The 13,072-nt window shown below is 46.4% G+C and overlaps 2 protein-coding genes across 4 annotated transcripts in view; one reads left to right on the top strand and one right to left on the bottom strand.

The window, feature by feature from the left end:
• LOC119462347 (oxysterol-binding protein-related protein 6-like) overlaps positions 1 to 13,072 on the bottom strand; it is a 131,900-nt gene that overhangs the window by 86,774 nt on the left and 32,054 nt on the right. The window lies entirely within an intron of this gene.
• Positions 1 to 13,072, top strand: part of LOC119462371 (uncharacterized) — a 30,709-nt gene that overhangs the window by 8,869 nt on the left and 8,768 nt on the right. For 2 of the 3 annotated variants that reach the window (XM_037723717.2, XM_037723732.2), the window contains exons 2-3: positions 2,558 to 2,656; positions 9,793 to 9,962. In XM_037723717.2, coding sequence (XP_037579645.1) covers positions 9,793 to 9,962 — 170 coding nt within the window. In that variant the 5' untranslated portion in view covers positions 2,558 to 2,656. The remainder of the gene's footprint in view (positions 1 to 2,557; positions 2,657 to 9,792; positions 9,963 to 13,072) is intronic. The other variant, XM_037723724.2, reaches the window with a different exon arrangement.

Below are 13,072 nucleotides of genomic sequence, written 5' to 3'. Positions count from 1 at the left end.
ACTCTCCGTGGGTGCTGCCATCTTAAAAGCGGCTGCCGACACGACAACTTCATCATTGTTCTTCTGTAGGTGGCAGTCAGTTAACAATGCACCCATACAATGTCACATGCACCCGTGCAGCCATTCAACTATTTGCGAATGGCCGTATGAACGCAGTGCCGAAAGAAAAGCATTCACATTAAACACGTGAGGTGGCGGCGCCGAGGCGCTCGCAGAGTGAGTAATGTTGTCTATAAAGGCCGCGCTGAAAACCAACAACAGTGAAAGCTGCACGCAGGCGATGTTTATCCTCTCCTCGAATACGCCAACCACGCGACGCTTCGTGACGCCAGCTTCCGGCGCTCGGCGCACGTTGTCGGTCGCGACGAGGGAAATGCGTGGAGCGCGCACCTGCGCACGTATCTGCACTATTTACACTGCGATATAGCCGTGCTCTGCGTCGTGCTATGCGACACACACGTACGAGAGCGCTATACGTGAAGCTATATACCCTCAGCACAGCCTTCGCTCTTTTGCTGCTCTCGCACGCCCTAGGCCGGGAAGGAAAAGGAAAGAATACGTGATTTATGTCGATCGTCAACCTACATTTCTCTTTCGTTTGCCATCTCACCGACTCCCGAAGGTCCATACTGTGTTGATTTAGGAAAACGCCTTGCGACATTGCGTTGCAGGCGCGTTGCGACATTGCGCGAGCAAAGGTCACCATGCAGTGTTTACGGTGTACGACGAGCACATTATCGGATCTGATGGTGTTATAGAAAAAAACAGAAGTGAGAAAGAACGCCAGTTGCACTCAGTGACGTTGTCAGTTGTGTTGCCTTTTTTTTATTTTCGGGTAGCGCTGAGCCTACGGACACGATATATACTTGGCGCAGCGCATCTTAGGGGCAACACGCTGCAGGCAAGGCAGGTCAACGTCTTTCCTGCTCGTGTCGTCCTGTCTCGTTTTGCCCTTCACCTGTTAATTATGCACATCGGCAGACAGCTACTAAATAATGCAATCGATCAAAGGGGTATGAGCAGTAGCGAATCTGTGGAGTAAGGCAGCAGTGTCAAGAGAGAGAGAGAGAGAGAGGGGTGCATTTACATAATTAGAGACCCGACGCCGTGTCTCCTGTGCAACTTTAAGAAGACAGAACGGGCTCTCGCACAGACCAGAGCCAATTTCATATATGGTGCGGACTTAAGTCGGGTGTTGCACTTCGTAAAACACGCATACGCAAAGCCCCAACTACGTTCTTTACGTCATTGTCGTCCTTCGCTGGTACTTTCGTTTCCGTCTCGCTTCTATACCCGCAAGCAGTGCAATGTCCAGAGTCCTGTCTCTGAGCCTTTCCTTGTGCATATATAAAGACACGCACATATATGTATAGGCTTTAGTTATGCAAGAAAGACAGAGAGGTCGGCGCGAGTAGGCGAGCACTAGCCTGATACTCTGGGCAAGAGAAGCAAAAGAAGTGATGAATGACGATGAGGAGGAAGGGTGTGTATGGGCATGGGCGCAGCAGACCTGCCAAAGCAGCATGTCCGATCTCGTAGCATTTGCGGTGCGGGCTGGCGGATCGTTGTTTTTTTTTAAATTTAAGGTGGCAAGCGCGGCTTCACGCACATAGACGTATACACTCATTCTTTGGTATCTGAACGCGGGCATTTGCAAACATAAAAGGCTCCGTAATATGTCGCTGCGCACCAGGCGATCTGAACACGTTCACGGTGAAGAAAACTATGTTCGTAGCAGCGGTGGTCTCAAGAAATTGAATAACTACGCCGCCTCATCAACATGGTTCATTGCAGACGGAAGCCCACATATTCCCAAGTTGGCTACAGTGCAATTAGGAACAAGTATAAACAGGCAGCAGCAAGCAAATGAGAGCATGATGTCTAAGTATTGCACTCCAAAGACTTCATGATACTTTTCGTAGCCCCTCCACGCGTCCTGGCGTAAGGCAACACACACACACACACACACACACACACACACACACACACACACACACACACACACACACACACACACACACACACACACACACACACACACACACACACACACACACACACACACACACACACACACACACACATGCGCGCGCGAGAGAGAGAGAGAGAGAGAGAGAGAGAGAGAAGAAATGTTCGCGGTCACAGAAAATAAATGTAGACCCAGAAACTTTATCCGCAGCACTGCTCAGAGAGTTGGGACGGGTCGCGGTTTGATCAGGCATGAACGACGGTTCTCCCTAAGCAGGTTTCAGATATGGCTGTCGGGCGAGTAGACAGACCAAGCGCCGGGCGCATTGACTCGAGGCATCTCGTTCAAGAGCGTAATACGTGCAGGTCGCCGTCCGTGAAACTCTATCTAGCTATATTTCATCGACCTATAAGGCGATGCGCAGCTTGTCGAGAGCATGAACAAAAAGGCGTCAACAAGGCAGGCTGGCAGGCGCTTACGCTAGTTGCCTGGAATGTCCGGCAAGATAAACGCGTCGGCAGCGTACTTCGTAGCACCTCCTCGCGAATATTGTTATCGCACCTCCCGACGGACCGTTCCCCTGCGCAGGCGCTGCTGTGCAATAAACGCGCCGGCCGCCCTCCAGCGGAGCAGACGGATCGCCCTCTCTGTCCTGGCACGTCCTGAGCACCCAGACATCTCACAAAGGTGAGCAGCTTTTTCGTCCTCCAGCTTGTCGCGTGATCTATAGAAGCGGTGCGCGGTTTCTTCGCGGAAAGCTACAAGGTGCACGATACCAATGTACAGCACGGTACAGAATGCTTGTTTGCCGGCTGCCCCCAAATGCTTTCCGAAGGGCAACTCACAGTGCCCCCCCTTCCTCCCACGCCCTCTTCCTTTATACTCTCACTGCCCTAGTCTTCACACCACGAAGCGCATAGCAACCGTGGCAGGTGTAGCATACGCGACGGCCTCTGCGCGGCACCTGCATTGACTTTTCTTGCTGCGTATGCACCGCGACCGGCAGCGGTGTTAGTTTCCGTTTGGCTGGTAACTTCATACCTTCTCTTTGATGAAAAACCTTGACTGGTGTTTTTGTCGCTAAAAGCGGAACGCACTGAAAGCCACGTTTCTGGCAAGCGTCACTAAATGTACGAAGAGCCAACAATAAGTTATTGACGGTTTCCGTACTGACTCCGCAACAAAATGGACTGCACTTCGCGCGCACGCACGCACACTGAGAGTTTTGTTTTGGTATGGGTGGACTGGGGGGGAGGGGGGGGGGGGGAGACCCTTTTTATTTTAGGACCGTGCACACTAGCTTTATATCCGTCATTTGAGGCATTAGGAAGCTTTAGATATTGGGTATCCAAAGTCTAGGAGACGCAAACCGCCGGACGTATACAGAAGAACGCCGGAAAGGTACAGAAAATAACTCCCAAAGCTCTACAAAATGACGCAAGCAGAGTGGCGCTTTGGGTGCGCAAAGGTCCCTTTGGGCACCCAAGGCATACGAAAAATCTATAACTACCTATTACTCAAGAAAACATGAAACAGTATTTTAAAGGCATAGATGTCCCTAAAGAATTTCGTCATTCGTGCACAAGGCAAGGTAATTGAAATTTTTTAGTCAAAATAAGAATTATTGCTACTCAGTGCTTTCAAATAAACAAGTTGGCACAGCACAATTAATGACCATGGCTGCGGCGTTAAGATTATAGTTACTCTTACCAAGTCCCGTAATACGTATCCTCTAGTCTCCGACTTGAAGCCACTAATATATTAAACCAAAATTAGTCGCCAACATTAAACATGACGGCTTAATTTTGGTGACCGTTCCAGCTTTCAAATGTTGTTCGTCGTGCTTCTTTGCACAATTGTACCATCTGCACGAGGTATTCAGGGCGTGAAAACAGCGCTGGAGGTCAATTAGCGAAAAAAAAAAAAAAAAAAAAAAAAAACAATCTGACGGTCCATGTGCTCACACGTCGTGCACACATGCGTTTACAAAGTCGCGACTGCACAGACGGAAGCCTCCATGATTGACTCGATTGAACTTGACCTACGTGAATTGCACTATTCAGGTGAACAATTTTAGAACCTACTGCTATAGCTGCATGAAAAGTTTCCTTCCTTCTTTCTTTCTTTCTTTCTTTCTTTCTTTCTTTCTTTCTTTCTTTCTTTCTTTCTTTCTTTCTTTCTTTCTTTCTTTCTTTTCACTTTCTGAAGTACAGAAGGCATCTCCTTGTTTATGTAATATAAAAGCTGTATAAGTACACCAAGGCAGCAGACGTATCTTTTCTTCGTTTTTCGGTTAACACGCTACCTGTGCGACTTTCAGACTTTGCGTTTTCGTGTATTCAGTTTGACAGCGCCCTAAGCACATGAAAGCTTTTCATTACTGATCGACAGAACACGTAAACGCTGTCTTCTATATATGAACACTATAACTCGCGTAATTTCCTTACTAAATGAGAACGCGGCCCTGCTTCTACTTTCCTGATTGTACTGTTTTTACCGTTCTTCAGCGTTTCAACGAAAACCATTCTACAATATTCTACACGCCTGCCTCCAATAGTTTAACACAGGGAAGCGAAAAACGAATCCCCCAGCAACACCGGCGGCGTGCATGGAATGAAGTTATATTTCCCGGAGGTGGCAGAATATGACTTACTTAGTACACTAAACGGTTTAGTCCATCGTGGTTCGACGTCGCTTTGCTCAATGTCAACATGTTTCGCTGATCTGTTCATTCCTCGTGTTTCTGTTCCCCGAGGTTGTACAATCAAACCTATTGTCTCGCGAAGCAGCCGTTTGTCGATAGCGCTCTGGTTTGCATTATTTCGTTTCCGCACTGCGGAGCCGCCGGAACGGCGTCGTACTCGGCCGTTATCGTAGCACATTGTGGTGATTGTGCGTCTACAGAGGTCAGCTTGTGAATATACATGGGTGTTTCAGCGAACACTTTCAAAATTTATTTAAGGTTGCTTGTGGCAGATAGCCCAATTCTATCTAGTTCATGAGCTGGTCTACTCGAAGAGGCGGACATTACTTGCACAAGAAATTGAAATGTATAATCGAATGATTAACAAAAATTCACAAATTACGTTTTTAACTAATTATCTGATGGCCCATATTGCAATTTACAAATTGTAGCCGTGGAGTTCGCAAGGCGGATCCACTTGGAATTAATTCTCAGGTTGACACCAGTTTCTGGATATTAATTCCCGAACTTTGCGGAAAAATGCATTAACGTTCCAGTTAAGTTTGTGCGTCAATGCAGAAAGCGACGTTTTGTTAAGAAACTAACTGGAACGCCAATGCATTTCTCCGCAAAGTTCGGGAATTAATATCTCGAAACTGGTGTCATCCCGAGAATTCGTTCCAAGTCGATCCGATCGCCTTGCTAACTCCACGGCTACAATTTGTAAATTGCAATATGGGCCATCAGGTAACTAGTTAAAAACCTAATTAGCGAATTTTTGTTAATAATTCCATTATACATTTCAATTTCTTGTGCAAGTAATGTCCGCCTCTTCGAGTAGACCAGCTCATGAACTAGAATTGGGCTATCTGCAACATGCAAACTTTAAGAATTTTTGAAAGTGTTCGCTGAAACGCCCTGTATATACGGTGTGGCGAAACCTCGCGAACCGCTTTACAGCGAAGCTGCCTATGGCTAGGCCATGGCGTCCACGCGAAAAAACTATCATCATCAGCAATGACTCGAGCGTCGTCGTCGTCTACCACAGCTGGCTCCGTTGCCGCTCATCATTCCAGCATAGAATTTCACTTCTGTCGTTGTAATGGGAGGCCGCGTTTACGGGGGTATGAGCCATGGCTTAAGGGGGTATGAGCCATTCATTGTCTCACGCGACGAACAGATTTAATAACAGAGGTGATACGCGAATGTGTGTGCGTACCTATCGTCACGATGACCACCGATCAGGACAATAAATATGTTCGTACATTTGTTGAAAATCATGTGTCACCTCTGTGTCGTGCGCTAAACAGCTTCGCTGATCATCCACCTTTACAGAGTGGAATGGCTCATGAATTGCTTTCTCAGCTCCTTCTATCTCCCGGTCATGACAATAGATGACAGTGTGCTACGGTACCTTCAAAGGTATTCTGAAAAGAAGTGTTTTAGCATGTGCTTTATAGAGGGTTCCTACTTTTTTATTATTTTTTATAGAGGAGAGCTGAAGATGTGTTGAAAGCCACACAGCGAAAGGCTGCTGCACTACGCACTCACCTATGCTGCACAGTTCTTTGCTTTTTCTTTTTTTTTTTTCCATAGTCAGAATTGATGGCAACCAAACAGAATGCATGGGGACCTCAGATTAATCTGGTAACTGGTTGCCACCAGATGAAGTTGCTGCAACCCCGTCTTGTTTGGTTGCTTCCATTTCAAAGGATGTAGTTATGCAAAGCCTGAGAGTGCCTCCAGCTAGGCGGAATTCACTTCTGCGCGTCCCACTTCTGCATGTGGGATGCGCGGGCTCGACTCCTGGCCGCGGCGGCTCTATTTCGATGGGGACCGAAATGCAAGAACGCCGGTGTACTTGTATTTAGGTGCGCGTCAAATAACACCGGCTGGTCAAATTACGGCGTTTCTCGTAAGCCCTAATCTTTGCTTTGGGACGTCAAACCACACAAATCAATTAATATTTCATATATTTTCGACTACCTGGGTTTCATTATCACGCGCATAACCTATATATAAGTGTATGGTCGTTTTTGTTGTCCGGCCCCATCGGATTGCGGCCACAGCGATGGGTCTATGCTAATGTTAACCAGCAGATGGCATTGCGACAGCCAGACAGTCGACAGGAACATATGCTAATTTTCCTGAGAAACTTCATCTACTTAATTCCGCAGTATTCGTTTAGTTAAATATAGCGCGTACATTTGATTTTGACATTCTTGAGGTTTTAGAATAGTTGAAATTAAGATTCTAGTTGACGATGATGATGATAAAAATTTTATTTGTCGCTAGGGGTGCAACACCCTTATTCCAGGGTATTCCAGGGCGTTTCTCGGCACAGCTCCAGCGTTCGCAGATGTGATTGCGGTAGTTGGGTGAGATGGGGCCGGATGACGTGCGGTCCATTGGGGTACCCCACTCAGTGGGGGCAGATGGAAGGGTCAGTAGAACGAGAGCTGCAGATGTGGAGGGCCCGGCCCGTGCAGGGGGTTAAAAGAGCACCCGTCTGAGCCTGCTTTATCAGGACGGCATGAGGGATATTTTAGTGCGGTGAAGCGCGAAGGACTGGACAATGTGAGGCGAGACACACGGGTCAAGCGCTCGCCTCGCATTGTCCCGTCTTTCGCGTTTCACCGTACTCAAATATGCATCACCAATTGGCCCAAAATTCCACTCTTCTGAAGTGAGGGATGTGGCGGAGGGAACTCTCACAGCCTTTGCTGTATAAGTATGTTGGCGGGACGGCTTGAAGGACTGCGCGCAATATCTGGCGCCCGCAGTAATTCGGCTCGGGCGAGCGCGTTACGTCGTTCGTTACTAGACGTTGCAGCGTGCCCTGGAGATATTCGTTTCCAAAGTGTGCGACGAAATACATTGCGTCCCATTTACTTTCATGCCATTTATCCCATTTACTTTAATTTACATGCTCGTTTGAAGCGTTATTCAAAATAAGAAGCCGAAGCAGCGGGGGATGTGTCTGTAAAACAATATCGCAACAATTTTATTGTTTTTTTTTTTTCACACAGAAATCTTCGTAAAACTTGCGCGTACCATACCTCGATATACCATCGTGCTACATTTTTGGGTATATGATTTGGTAGTTCGTTGATCCATCCTCTCGCGCAACACGCATGCCCTCATACCCCCGCGTGTTTGCTTATTTCCCCACAATCTCTCTTGGGTGGAGGAAGTCTCTCTCCGGAGAGTTCGGGCCAGGGCGGTCCTTGCACCAGCCATCACTCGTGCTTGGGGTCAACCATACGAAGACATTGCCCAGTGTCCGAAGTGCTCCGCTCCTGCGTCTGCAGCGGATGCCCGCCATCTGCTTTGGACATGCCCTGGGGCAAAGACAATTCGCGAAAGTGTACCTAAATGTGTGAAATTGAACAGTGATCAAGCTGAAGAATACGAAAGATTGATTATGAGCAACACGTTTTGTAAGTCACTATTGCAGCATCTCTAGGAAACAGGCCTGCGTGCCTATACTTAGTTTCATAATGACGTTATGCGGCGTGGAAACCCAAGCGAAAAAAAAAAAATAATAATAAATAAAAAAATAAAAAAATAAAAAAAAACGTTCGTTGCTTTTCTGTGTGAACAATGATGGTATCCGTATGGTACTTGTAAGATTTAATACAGCTTGACTGGCAACCAGAAATAAGTCATTTACTGTTTTCACCGATTGGGCAATTCTTATCGCAAATGTTTAGTGGTGAGTTTCGTTTTTCCATTCCTTTCTTTCTGTTTTTTTTTTAAACTGTAGAACTACGAGCCTATCGAGTAGTGAAGGAAGTTTCTACAGAAAGGGCGCATTTTCATAATCGCCCTCTAGTCTGATCGGTTGAACAGCTTGGCTAACGTTAGCTGGGACACACTCTATATAGCAAGACAGTCTGCGCCCTTATGCGGCATGCTGGCTGTGAGGCGTTACCGTGGAGGACTATGGATTAGTCTGAGCATCCGGTAACTGGCTGAAATGCGCAAAACTCCCAGTATGCGGGTTTTCTTTAGCACAAGTTAGCTCGTTTGCGACTACCCCTCACTGTTTTCTATCCACCTTGGATGCTGATAAAAATATTCGCTCAGGTTTGCTGGTGAATGGTCGTATAGAATGAATGAAAGAGGGTACTTCTTTGCTTGGTTTTGTCTATTGATCCGTAGTCCATTCATTCTTTTGAGCGGGAAACAGATAGCGTTGAACGCATGACATGGAGTGCATGGAGCCACTGTGTAGAATTGCATATATTGCGAGCTGATGCATTCGATGTTATAGAAACATCGGTCGGTGAAAGCGGCGCGGAACATGCCAAAAGCGGCCAACTGAAGTTTTCTTCACGCTGGTGCCGTACGTCGATTGCGAAGAACTGTTCCAGCTTCCAGGCGTGAAGTGTTATGGCATTGGCTGGAGCCTGTGATGTCAAGCGCCAGCCCCTGCGCGGGCTTTTAAAATCCGCAATCATGCCTTTCACATAAAGCCTCTCTAGCCCTCCCATTCCTTTCTTTTCAACCCTGTTAAGGTAACTACTACTTCTTGGTAACTACATTAGCCAAGGTATTGACAAATTAACGCTTCATTAACTGTTTCCATAGCTATAGCGCTACATTGCGCATTCATATTTGTTCTTATATTTTTTGAGAAATGACCAGGTTAGAAAAAAAACTATGTTTAATATAGATTTCGTGTGTTGCTTTTTCGTACCTCTTTATAGTTTTGCTTGCTGTGTTTTATAAGCGCCCGCGCTGTTTATTATTATTTGTTTTTTCGCTTGGGTTGCCACGCGGCATAACGTCATGATTTCTCTCCGATTATTTGCATGTGTTGCTGGATTTTCTCTTTCACACTGTTTTCTTCGTCGCGTTGTGTAACCTTTGCAGTATTTTTTTTCTCTTTGCCACTGTATTATAGTTACTATTAGTCATACTTTATGCACATTTTATGTAAATTACAAAATTATGGCTGTGACTTCCTGTATACCTTTACTTTTTTTTTTGGGGGGGGGGGGGGGAGGGGGTCGTCAAGCTGTTTCCAGGCTTTTACCCTGCCTCCTCCATATGTATATGTGGAAAACTCAAATCGACTCAGAACTCAAGTCGCCGTACGATCATGTTAAATTCCTGGCTTCGGCATTGCGCGCAGATGACGCAGGCGGAGTTCCGCACGTTCCGCGTCGGAAACATGACGGCGGTGACGCTGTGCACCATGTGCCTTGTGGGCGTCGGCCTGCTGCTGCTCATCTCAGGAGCTGTGGTCACCGGCATTGTCTACACGGAGGTACGGCCACCCACCGCCGACGAGAACTACGACAGGTATGAACAGATACGCAACGACGCTTCCAAGCTGTGCGCGCGCTTGTTCCCCGCTTAAGTATATACGCTTTCTCGGCGCAAGGAGAGGGAAGGAAAGTGAGAAAAAAAAAAATACATCGCATCGTTGGTGAGGATTTATTCCTACCGGCTGGCGGGTTTTGTCTCTTCTAATTTATTTTCCATTTCGTTGATCACGAGTGTGAACAAATACGTCAGATAAATGACCCCTATTACCCCCTTATTAATTAAATCAACGAGGTTACGTTTAGGTTTTCCTTTGCTTCAGTGACTGTTGGCTTCTCGTCGTACAGTTTCTTCGCATTCAGAGACCCTCATTTAACGCGACTCTTCTCCCCAGAGGTTCGGCACGGTGATCCGCACCGAAGAACACTGTCGAAGACGTCTTCAGCGAAGGGCTGTTGGTCGTGTTAGTTGAAGTCCCTTGGACTTTTAGTAACGTGGTCGAATATCGCTAAAGTCAAGCACTCTTGCATTCGAAGTGCATCGAAGTTCCGACGCCGTGGCCGATAAAGAAAGCCGCGACCTTCGCATCAGCGGCAGAAGGCCACGTATACCTTTCCCCATAGTGACGAGCTTAGGTATACTGAAGGCTTCATAAGAAGACGCAGCCTATATCGGCGAAACAGCACGTGTAATGAGTGCGGAAGAGCCAAGGTGCTTTACACGCTTGAATGGAAGACCAACCAAGCGACAACGCAGACGTTGATGTCGTATCACGAAGCGCATGCAGGGTGGGAGAGCAAAAGCACAAACTTGCCGAGTGTCTCCACTGGAGGCAACAAGCAATCAGCGACAGCACCCATTCCACCTGTTGTTATGACCTGGCCGGGTGTCGATATCGCAAGCCTACGGAAAGACAATTTCCTAAGCTCTTTACGTTGAGTAAAAGTTTAGCCATTTGACCAACTTGCCACTGTTATCAGAGGGGAACAGCGAGACGTTTTAGGTAATCTCGTATCGCGCGGTCAACGTACTGCCTTTTATCCTTCCGTTGTTTTTGCTATAGAGGCTCTATGCATTTGACACGACATCACAGTCAGACGTCAGACGCTGAAGTGTGGCATTACTGAGCGAGATACTTGTGACGTTGTGTCAGCGCAAAATGCTTGTAACGCTGTGCAGTGGTAGAAAAGAAAACTTAGCAATAGGTGCGTGAAAATCTCAATGTTGTTTTCCTTTGTGCTTTGTTTTTTCAGGAAGCTTGTGGAGTCCATAAGTATAAAAATTTACTTTTAGCGCTGCGTCGTAATCAGTGCCCGCATTGACGAAAACGTTCTTACGCTAAAACTTTTTGTAAGAGCGGCTGCCAGCGAATCAAGATGTCGGACATGTTATTAGCCAAGGCAGCCGGCCAATAACAAAGTGCACTTCAAAACGAAAAGCTTTGAGAATTCGGGCCCAAGGTCACACCAACACTTTATATAGCACGGTAATGGTGTGCTTCGCTTTGAAGAAACCGCGTTCAGAAGTGTTATGTGGGCTGGAAACACGCTGCTATGCCGAGCCACATTGACAAGCGCCGGTAAAATGTCGCCACTGCACACTCCTCGGAGCGAACAGTTCACTTGCTCTGGATGTGATCGATGCTCAGCATTTTTCAGCCAGCCTTGCAGACGCAAATGCAAGTTTGACGCCTCCATTCACAAATAGCCCACTTGAGAGGCAGGCTTTGCCAAGAGTCGAATGGCAAAGGCTCTGCCCTTGCGAAAAGCTTTAGCATAATGATATATATATATATATATATATATATATATATATATATATATATATGTATATATATCTTGCGAATATGGTTATTGGCACACAAAAGAAGTGCTTACGCTGGAATAATTCGTAAGAGCACACGACAGCCAATCGTGATCACGGACAAGTTATTAGTGAAGGCGGCCGGCGAATGGCAAATAGCACTTACGAACGAAGAGCTTTGCGAATTTGGCCGAATTCACAAAGCTTCTAGTTCGAACAAACCATTTGTCATTGATTGACTGCCTTCGCTAATGATATGTTTGCTAAACCTCTTTAGCGTCCAAACTGTTTTGTGAATACGGGCCCCAGGGCCCGTATTCACGAATTGCAAGTGTTGTCTGCGATTGGCTGTCGCCGTAATGATCGTACAGCAGGCAAAACAGCGTTAGACCGCTAACCGCGTTTCACGCGGGCGGCGATAATGGCAGTCAGTGTACTCGTGGTTTTGGCGACTCTCTTACAATACATTATTGAATGACGGCGGACAAAAAAAAAAAAAAAAAAAAAAAAAAAGAAGAACCCGCGCGACAAATCCGATGTTCACTAGCTATGCAGTCCTGCCTGGTTGCCCAACTCACCATGTCATTCTTCAGGGACCGAATTCAAAAAGCTTTTCGTTCGTACGTGCATCTTTGCCATTAGCCGGGCTCCTTCTCTGATTGTATGTCCAGCATCAGGATTGGCCGGAATTTGTTCTTAAGAGGAATTATACCTTATAAGAACGTTTTGTAAATACGGATCCAAACTTTTTTTCACTGCGACAGTAGCTAGGTGCTCGAAACTCGCTTTATCTTGCCCGTCCGTCCCGTTCATTCTGTTAATGAGTTCAATTAAGCAAGCTAAGCCATCTCTGAGTGACAGGACTGTTAGTAGGATCATCAGATTGCTTCAGGCGAGATCATTTTTAATCTCCCTTGCACGATTGCACGACAGCGATTCGACAAAGTTGTAGTTATTTCAGAAGCTGAAATCATTAGGTTGTTTTATTACAGCTATTAGTGGCCACTGCCTACTGCCAAGCTAACAACGCCACAGTGAAGAGCGAGAGGAAATTATTATAGCCATCTTTCAACTCAGTGTTATATGATGGCCTGCGTCTAGAGAGTGCCTTGTCACTCATGATCGTCGTATAATACCGTATTTTAGTTTTCATTTTGTAGCAGCGAATCAAAGCAGAAAAGCCCAGGATTTAGTTGCGAAGCACAATGAATTCACCGTAGTGGCATGAGAACCACATATTATAAAAACAACTCTGGTCGCGTAACCACTAAACGAGTCATGCAATTATCACAATTATCATAACGCATTTGTCGAATATAAAGTGCATGACGCGATATAATATG

This window comes from Dermacentor silvarum, chromosome 1 (assembly GCF_013339745.2).
Source record: "Dermacentor silvarum isolate Dsil-2018 chromosome 1, BIME_Dsil_1.4, whole genome shotgun sequence".
Classification (NCBI taxonomy): Eukaryota; Metazoa; Arthropoda; class Arachnida; order Ixodida; family Ixodidae; genus Dermacentor; species Dermacentor silvarum.
The sequence above is the reverse complement of the archived record's forward strand: the minus strand, read 5'-3'. Positions and strand labels throughout refer to the sequence as shown.